Source organism: Dysidea avara, chromosome 12, assembly GCF_963678975.1.
Source record: "Dysidea avara chromosome 12, odDysAvar1.4, whole genome shotgun sequence".
NCBI lineage: Eukaryota > Metazoa > Porifera > Demospongiae > Dictyoceratida > Dysideidae > Dysidea > Dysidea avara.
Window position 1 is genome coordinate 20840325 of NC_089283.1, and position 10691 is coordinate 20851015.

Genomic DNA, 10691 nt, shown 5'->3' on the forward strand with positions numbered 1-10691 from the left:
GCAAAGGTTTGTCGAAGTCGCACTGCTACAAAGTACCAAAAGAAAGTGCACAGTGTTACACATGAAGACTCCGATTCCCCTGACGACATGTTTATTGGTATGATACAATGTGCTACTTCAAAGTCACCCGATTGGAAAGTAACAATCCTCGTAAATCGCCAGAAAATGAGTTTTAAGATTGATACAGGTGCACAATGTAATGTCATCTCCAGACAGAAATACCTCCAACTAAGCTCAACCCCACTGCAAAAATCTCATGCAAGGCTAGTTGCCTTTGGTGGCCAACGACTCGACACATGTGGTAAGGTCACACTAAACCGCCAGGCAAAACCATTGAAAAGCCTCAAAATAGGTGACTCAGTGTTGATGACATCAAAGGATGGCACGTGGAAGCCAGCCAAAGTAACCAGCATTAGTCAAAGAGCTCCACGCTCCTATAACATTGTGACACCACAAGGGCAATACTATCGTAGAAACCGAAAGGACTTAAGAAAGGTGATGGGTAAAACAGAGGTTAACACAAGCACTGATGAGTTCCTAGATGATCAAGCATATGACAGTGACACAAATGAACCAGTTGAGGAAAGTTGTGGCACTAATTCTGTTGTATCAGCTCCAGCCCTGAGACGCTCCCAAAGAACCATAAGAGCACCAGTTCGATATGCCGACCAGTTTTCGTGACTATAACATACGCACACACTGCACTACTTTCACTTATTTGATTAGAGCACTGTAAGGGTTTTTCATCCTTGTACCCTGTAACACACTCCTTTTTGTAATGATGGAGATGTAATATATAGATTAGCACGTGATTGTACAAGGCACGTGATTGTTGTGAAATCATTCTAGAACATTCTTAGCACGTTGTTACATTGGTAGCCATGCCCATTCATCAGTCTGAAGGTATGCACAAATCCCACAAATCCACGTCCATTATTGTCTGCAGGCTTATGTAGAGCCACGCCCACTGACCAGTTGTTATTTTATTAGCCATAATCTAGTATAATAGTGCTATGATTAACTCTTAAAATATTGTGACTGGTTTTGTGAAAAGCAGGCTATTTAGTGGTCATGAGCTTGCAAAAAACTTCACACACAAGTATAAGAAAAAATTAGGAATTTTAAATTAGAGCAGGGACAGTGTATGGTGCTGCAATAAAAAGTATTGAAACAAGCTGGATCGGAGTAGTACGTAATTTCTAAATACTGTAAAACAATAAGAAGTGAATATCCCTACTGTGCTACACTCAATGCACAGTAGAGATATTCACTTCTTATTGTTTTACAGTATTGGACATTATATACTACTCCGATCCAGCTTGTTTCGGTACTTTTTATTGCAGCATTATACACTGTCCCTACTCTAATTTAAAATTCCTTACACTTGTATGATTAAATTCATTGAGAATGCCTACAGTGACCAGCCAAGAAAGTCTACTGAGTGACCAATGTCGAGAAGGAGCTGAACTGAAAATTACCACACAAATACTCACACAAACATTATGAAATAATTTGCATGGCATATTTATCAAAAGTTTAATAAACAGTTCATTCATTGAAAGACTGTGTCTGTGCTCAAAAGTCTACAAGGCAACTGAGTTAGTCGTCAACTACACTACTCAGGATCTATCCTTAGGGCTGCCATGGGTTATACAAGATGCAAAGTGATTAAGCTAACCTGTGAAAGCATAAGTCTGAACCCATACTTACATCGGTGTAGCCATGGGGGTTTATAAATGGTGGGTTTTGGGTTTTGTTGTTTTGTGAAGCGAGCTGATACTGGGCTACATAAAAGGATCTTCCTCAAACTGATGTAATACAGTACATTAAATGAATATTTCTAGTTACATAAGATTGAAGAGTTTCGTCTTCAGCTGGTAGATTAGCCAGTTGGCTGTAATTCCTCTTCCGTATGCTGCTGCTAGCAAAGTAAGCTGTGGCTGTCAAGCTGGGTAAAAGGAAATAGACACATGTGGATTAGAAACAGCTATATAAACTATAGTAGCCATCAGATAGTGTACAAGCTAGGCATGTGAACACCATTCATTTTTGTTTGTAAACACCATTCTTAGAAAGATTACAGCTAAGTTGAGTATAACAATAATCACAATAATCTTCGACTATTTGCTAAATCGTGTAGATAGGGCTGATATTATCAATGGTTAGGCACTGTTGTAGTTCGATGGAGATTTGTACCACCTTATTACCAGTGGTGCGTTTGTGTTGTGGTTGTATTCCATTTGCATTCTCTAAGTAGTGTGTTTGCATTTTCTAAGCAGAGCATTTGCATTGTGTTTCTTTTAAATGCTTGGTAAATGATACAGGAACATTTGTGACCACTACTGTATGCTCAATATAATCCACAAACTCATCTAATAGGTACAGTCTTGGCTCAAATAATAATTGCAAAACCACTGACTGTTTATCTTATAGTTATATGCTTGTCAGAGTTCCATGTCTTTTAACAGGTAGCTAGCTCAGTATACATAGTGTTTTCATGAGCTATTAGGAGTCTATAGTCACTTTTTGTACTCTTTTTAAGATTCTCGATGACCGTCCTGTTCTGAGTATTTTGACACCATTATTTTATACCAGGGTCATTTTCTCCTTGAGACTTTGTAGCTGTCACTACAATTTGTATTAAACCACAAAAGATTTGAGCTATGATAGTTAACTGTATACAGACCAATTTTCAAGTTATTTCCGTAGGTGATAATCCTGTATGTGAAATAAAATATTAATATTTTTAATGAAAATTATCGCGCATACCTGTAACTCTGTGAACGTCTATCAGAATTGCACCAAATTTAGTATTAATTTTGATACATCATTAAAGTGAGCCAAATTTCATGGTTATCAAGCTACACATTTGCATTATATAATGGTTTTGTACAGTGTGAAAAATAAGATAAATATAAGCCCCCAAAACAGTGAAAAAATAGGCCAAATTTTCAGGACGAGCATTTCATGAATTTGCAGGAAAATCTTAATCAAATTTGGTATGTGGGGTGCCAAAGGTGTTTGCAGCATAAAAAATATTCCAAAGGAGCAAAAACAAAGTTACGTATGCATAAAAATCATGTTTCTTTATTTTCTGTCAGTATACCCACAATCTGACATACCAGCTTTCTTGACCCAAAACATGCTACCATGTGTCTTAATATATATATATATCTAATCCAAAACAGCCAAGCTGTAAAAAAAAGAGTATGGCCCTCAAAAAGGCTATGGTGAAAAAGATGTGAAATCCAAGGTGGCGTCCAAGAAATGGCTGTGATGGCAGGTTAATGGTAAAATTTTAATAACGACAATTCAGGTGAATTTTGGTACCAAGCTTGAGGGCCGCACTCTTTATTTACAGCTTGGCTGTTTTGGATTAGATTTCACTTCTTTTTGCATTTGTATACCCCAAAGCTGACCTATGGCAGGCTTTGGGACTTTTTTAAATCTATCTTTTTTTACCACAGGAAGAAGAAAAGATGAAGCAGATGTTAAATACTTTCTGATTTTATCAGTAAATGTACAATTTATATAATATATAATTCATATATTTATTACAGAATTATCTACATGGTTGTTTCTTTGTAACTGAACACTCTACAAGGTGACTTCTTCTAGCTGATGTCTCTACAGGGTCACTTGTTTGTAGTTGAACTCTCTACATGGTGGTTTCTTTGTAACTGAACTCTCTACAAGGTGACTTCTTCTAGCTGATCTTTCTACAGGGTGATTTGTTTGTAGCTAAACTCTCTACAAGGTAACTTCTTCTAGCTGATCTCTGTACAGGGTGAATTGTTTGTAGCTAAACTCTCTACAAGATAAATTCTTCTAGCTGATCTCTCTACAGGGTGATTTGTTTGTAGCTGAACTTTCTACAGGTGATTTGTTTGCAGCTGAACTCTCTACATGATAGTTTCTTTGTAGCTGAACTGTCTACAAGGTAACTTCTTCTAGCTGATCTCTCTACAGGGTGACTTGTTTGTAGTTGATCTCTCTACAGGGTGACTTGTTTGTAGCTGAACTCTCTACATAGTGGTTTCTTTGTGGCATTCTTCTAGCTGAACTACCTCTTTCCGTAGTTGAACTCCCTACAAGGTAACTTCTTCTAGCTGATCTATCTACAGAGTGAATTGTTTGTTACTAAACTCTCTACAGGGTGATTTATTTGTAGCTGATCTCTATACAGGTTACTTATTTCTAGCTGTTCTCTTGAATTCTCTTCAGGGTGACTGTTCTATTAGGTTGAATGCTCTATTAGAGTATCTTGATCTTGCACTTGCTACACCAAGTTGGATTTTGTGTTATAACTCCGTGGCTTTAAGTCTGATTTTCTACACCATTGAAGAGCCTTTCTAAAATGATTACTCCATTTGTACAGTGATTTTCAAAGCATTGCCCCAAGTGGTTTTTCTGGTAGGCGTGACAAGTAGTCGTTTTTTATTAGCTAATCTTGATTGCATAATTGTTACACACTGTTGGTTTTTTTTGTTGTATCTTCCTGATTTTTAGTTCGATTTCTTTCAAACTACAATAGGTTTGAGGTTCAATAGTTAACCTATTCACCCACCGATTTTCAGCTTCTTCCCGTAAGCGGTTTACCCTGTAGGTGTGACAACATATTGGTGTTATTTTTGTGAATAATCGCTAATAACTCTTTGCCTGTTTATCGTATTCCAGCCAAAGTTGGTACCGAGATGCACCTTTATACCCCCCTTCTGTGTGCCAAAGTTCAAGGCAATCGGATATAGCGTTTGCATTTTATAGCAGTTTTGTTTAAGTGTGCAAAAAAAAACAAGAGTAAAAAAACAAAGAAACTAAATCTTTGAAGTCGCATATCTCGGGAACACTTGAAGCGATTTCGCTCAAATTTGGAATGTGGAGTACTGATGTTGGGGAGAGTGTCCACAGAAAAAATTGTCTTGTTTCATCAAGGAAACACAGAGCTACGGAGGTGCGAAAATTGCGTTTTAGTTCTTCCTGTCAATATACTCACGGGTGTTGCGCGCCGGCTTCTTGGGCCACGCGACACACTACCGTGTGTTTGATACTGTACGTGTACACATATTTTTTTAAATGTATTGTTATATAGCTGTACTTACTACAGGTGGAATTGTGCAAGATGCATCCAAAAATTTGCATGAACGATACAATGCTAGCCGATTTACTGTTAAAGAAATGAATGGCCAGCAACTAGCTATGGAAGGAAATGTGGTATCACAAATCTCAGCAGATGATTCTGAATCAAATTTCCATGCAAATTCAAAGGAATTATACAGAAATACAACAAAAAATATAGCTGACTTATTCACTGCCAAACAATCCTGATGGATCAACCTTTATACCAAATATGATACTAATAGAAGAGTACCAGGAATGGGAAAGACAGTTTTGTCAAAGGAAATTGCATATTTGTGGGCTACCAACAACCTTCTTGATTATAAAACCCTTTTGTTCTTGATAGCTTTACGTAGCTTTGACTCAAATCGTACAAAATCTGTACAAGGGTTTGTTCAGCATTTTTTAAAGTCTGGTGATATAGAAATGACTACTTGTGTTACAAAGTATATTACTCAAAATGATGGTGCTGACCTAGTTATAGTGTTGGATGGATATGATGAAATGGCTCAGGCTGACACGCTGAATTCCCTTGTTGCCGATATAATTCTTCGCCAAGTCTTGCCAAAATGTTTGTTGGTGATCACTTCTCATCCTACTTCCTCATTACATCTTCACAATAATGTTGATTGTAGAGTAGAAATATTAGGATTTACGGAAGAAGATCGTCTTCATTATATTAGAAGCTCTACACCAGAATCATACGAAAATATTAAAGAATTTTTAGAATCAAATACTACAATAAATGCACTTCGTTATATTCCTTTAAACATGACTATATTGCTTTGCTTGGCTAAATATAATGGTATCCACGACTTACCTTATTCTCAAACAGAAATGTACAAACAATTTATTGAAATGACAGTTCAGCATTTTTTAAAACAAAGAGTCAGCCACCTTACTACTAGTACTACAAGCCTGTTGGAATTGCCTCCCGAATACCTTAAATTATTTAATGAAATTGCCTGATTTGCATATGAAGGCTTGAAATGTGATCAGTATGTTCACGTTGAGCTGAACCCTGAAAAACAGCTAAAAATTAAATGTGGATTTTTTTCTCAACAGAGTTAACATTTCTGCCAACCAGATGATTATTGGTAACAGCAAAGGTGTCAACAACAGACACGTACGGTTTGGCTCCATTAAAAGTTCGGGAAAGGGCTGTAATGGACACTGTACTTATATGGATTCTCCGTAGGAAATGTATTGTGAAAATTTTGATTGGCCGTAATATTATGTCAAACATCTGAACAACAAGATTTTGAAATATTTTTAGTGGGTCAAGCAGTACTACAAATGAGCCAAATTTCAAGATCGTGTGTAGTTGCGTCCACGAGTTATTAAATGTTTTTGAGGATTCAGTTCAATGCGAAAATAATAGTGTTCACATTAGCTGAACTTAAGAAAATCTGTCCAAACTTGACAAGTAGACCCAGCAATTGGAATGGATTGGGATTGCTAGATTCTGTTAAAAGTTTTGATCATGGTGAAACTGTGACATATAACTTTCTTCATTTTTCAATACAGGAGTACATGGCAGCATATCACATTTCAACTCTGCCAAATAGCCAGCAAATAAAGTTCCTTAAAAACACATTTTGGTTGATCCGTTACTACACCACTTGGATCATGTATGCTGGTAGAACTGGTGGAAATAGTTTTGCATTGAACCATTTTCTTTCTGGTAACTGGTTTCAAATTACTTCAAGGCTGTTTGGAACTTCTATATCTACCAAACTTTTAAATGATAAAATAAAATGTCTGCATATGTTCCAATGTCTAGCAGAATCTAAAAATGATAAAATGATTTCATTACTTGGAGGCATTTTTCAAGATAAAATAATCAATCTCAGCAATCAAACCTTGTTACCCAGGGATCTTAGTATACTTGCATTTATTTTTTATAAGGTCACCTACTAAGAAGTGGAGAACGCTAAACTTATCAAGCTGTAACATAGAAATTGATGGGTGTAAAATTTTATCTAAAATACTATCAGACAAAGATGCACATCACTTAATAAGGATTAGTAGTATTGACCTTACTTACAATCGATTAAACCTTTTGTCATTTGTTGGATTATTTGATTTATTTAAACATTGGTGCACTGAAATTATTGTTAAAGATACAAGTATACTTGAACAAAAATACAAGTATCAGCGATTTGATGACAATTAACACTTGAAAATGCATTAATTATTTGTAATGCTATAACATCTCTACATGTTTCCATTGGATCATTTGTATTTGCATATAAACTTAATGAAACTCACATCCTTTTTAATAATGCTGCCACACAGTATGATAGCATGTATCTACTAAACTGTACAATATCTGAGGAACTGAACTTGCTTGCTTTACTACATCAACACAAACCACTCAGTATTCACATTCTTGAAACACACATTAATGAAATAACTGTTAATACTATTGGTGATATGTTGAGGAATGATGGGAAATTCAGTTCACTGTGTATATATGATTCTTCCTTATCTGATGAAGTTGCTGATGAAATTGGTAGATTGATAATGACTAACAATTCAGGTACGATAATGCTAGTGGTCAGCAAGAATTTGGTACAAGGAGTAATAAACACATGTTCATTTAGCAGTGAACTATCAAACTTAGAAATACTCAATCTCATCATAAAAGTTAGATCATTATGTTGTGATGCAATGTCAACAATATCATGGCATAACAATCTGCGCTTTCATGGTAATAAGAATAAAGCCATTATTCAGTGTTTGTCTGATGCATTGTTCAGTACAATTGCTGCCCAAATAAAGCTTACTTAAAGTCATTGAAGAATACACCATGATTGCTCACAGAGTAGGATTTACAGATATCAGTAAAGATTTATCATCTGATCAGTCATTAACAACCATGTATCTAAGCACATGTAATTTAAGTGATAGAGAATATGAAATAATTACCAGTGCACAGGAGAATACTCTGTTGTTCCTTTACATTGTTCACAGTTATTTGAAAGTGGAAGCACTAAAAACTATCCTATTATGATGAACAACTTGTCAAACTTGCAAATGTTTTGGAATTTGCAATAACAATATCACTAATGGGTTAGTGGATCATATTATGCAATAATACCCTATTGAGAGATTTATCAGTTGGTGATAACAACCTTCAAGATGAAGGTGTAGCAAAATTATCTAAAGCATTAATGAATCATCATAATTTATGGCAACTATCATTAAAGAATAACAATATTACTGAAGGAGCAGCAGATGATATAGCAGCTGTTTTATCACACATACTAATCTTCAAGTTCTTATTTTACATGGAAATAATTTACAAACAGCAGGTGCTGTTAAAATAGCAAGAGCTTTACGGAGTATTTCATCCCTTACTACACTTGATATTGGTAACAACAACATCACTGAAGATGCAGCAGACGATATAGCAGCTGTTTTATTACACAATACTAATCTTCAAGTGCTTGGCTTACATGGAAGTAATTTACAAACAGCAGGTGCTATTAAAATAACAAGAGCTTTACAGAACATATCATCACTTACTGAATTATATGTTGGTGGTAAACAATATTACTAAAAAAGCAGCATATAATATAGCAACTGTTTTATCACACAATACTAATCTTCAAGTGCTTAGCTTACATAGAAATAATTTACAAACAGCAGGTGCTATGAAAATAGCAAGAGCTTTGCAGAACATTTCATCACTTACAACACTTGATGTTGGTGATAACAATATCACTGAACAAGCAGCAGATAATATAGCAGCTGTTTTATCACACAATACTAATCTTCAAGTACTTAACTTACATGGAAATAATTTACAAACAGCAGGTGGTATTAAAATAGCAAGAGCTTTACAGAACATACCATCACTTAGGGAACTTTATGTTGGTAATAACAATATCACTGAAGAAGCAACTGACGATATAATAGCTGTTTTATCTCACAATGCTAATCTTCAAGTGCTTCACCTGCATGGAAATAATTTACAAACAGCAAAAATAACAAGAATTTTGCAAAACATGTCATCACTTACTACACTTGACATTGGTGGTAACAGTATCACCAAAGAAGCAGCAAGTGATATAGCAGCTGTTTTATCACACAATACTAATCTTTGCGTGCTTGGCTTATATGGAATTAATTCACAAACAGCAGCAGGCGCTATTAAAATAGCAAGAGCTTTGCAGAGTACTTCGTCACTTACCGAACTTTATGTTGGTAGTAATCACATCACTGAAGAAGCAGTAGATGATATAGCAGCTGTTTTATCACACAATACTAATCTTCAAGTGCTTAGCTTGAATGCAAATAATTTACAAACAGCAGGTGCTATAAAAATAGCAAGAGCTTTGCAGAACATTTCATCACTTACTAAACTAGATGTTGGTAGTAACAACATTGCTGAAGAAGCTGCAGATGATATAGCAGCAGTTTTATCACACAATACTAATCTTCAAGTACTTATCTTGCATGCAAATAATTTACAAAATGCAGGTGCTATTAAAATAACAAGACCTTTACAGAACATTTCATCACTGACTACACTTGATATTGGTAATAACAATATCATTGAAGAAGCAACAGATGATATAGCAGCTGTTTTATCACACAATGCAAATCTTCAATTGCTTGGCTTACAGTAGCCTTACACACATGAAAAAATAAGAAAAAATTTTCAAACAGCATGCATTTGCTTTTTAAAAACCTCGAGAGCTTAACAAAGTATTCAATCAACTGGTAATAGCATAATCATTAGAATATAATTGCATCTGTTTTATCACACTATTCTGATTTATGAATGACAAATGCTTATGAACAAATTAACAAGATCTCTACTTTTTAGTTTGTTGGGGATAATGATATAACTGCAGAAGCATTATTCATTGAGTCTTTTCATATTTAAACTTGTGTTCTTACATTTATTATCTCCTTGGTAACTATACTAATACCCTTCTTATCAGTGTATATACCTAACAGTAGTGCCATGTACCTACCATCAGATGTAATGATTTTATATTTGTACAATGGAAATCATCAGTTAATTAAGGAATACATAATTATTTTGATAATTAAGCAATCATTATTATATTTGCAATAGTGTACAATAGTATAGGAAGGACTTGAAGGAATATATTTAAAAATGCTGCTCATTTCCTCATGCACACCAACTATTGGAGATTTTACTGTGGTATTGGTATATACAGTGGATATCCTCACTAGTTCAACAGCACTGTTATCAGGTTGACAAAAGCTTTATTAGTCTGCTCAGATTAGTTAATTTGTTTGGATTTATTTATTATCAATTTTTGTTAATAACATGCAGGGGTCACACAAAAGGCATAAGCCTGTATTAGTAAAACCCATTGATTATAATACAAAGTGCACACTACAGCTACTATACTCTAACAGAAAACACACACCTGTTGCTGGATAAAATAGTCTAATTGGACATGCAGTCATTTCTACTATTTGAATTAGTGAGCATTGGTCCCATATTACTGAGTTCAAATTAGTGAGAATCCACTGTATTGCTATTGCACATTATATTGCTTGGTATATAAAAATTTTCAGAGGAGCATTTA

General features: G+C 35.0%; 1 protein-coding gene across 1 annotated transcript; it reads left to right on the forward strand.

The window, feature by feature from the left end:
- Positions 1 to 8774: 8774 nt before the first annotated feature.
- Positions 8775 to 9752, forward strand: LOC136239919 (NLR family CARD domain-containing protein 3-like). The gene has a single exon (XM_066030662.1). It carries the CDS (start codon positions 8775 to 8777, stop codon positions 9750 to 9752), a length of 978 nt encoding a protein of 325 aa, XP_065886734.1.
- Positions 9753 to 10691: the final 939 nt, after the last annotated feature.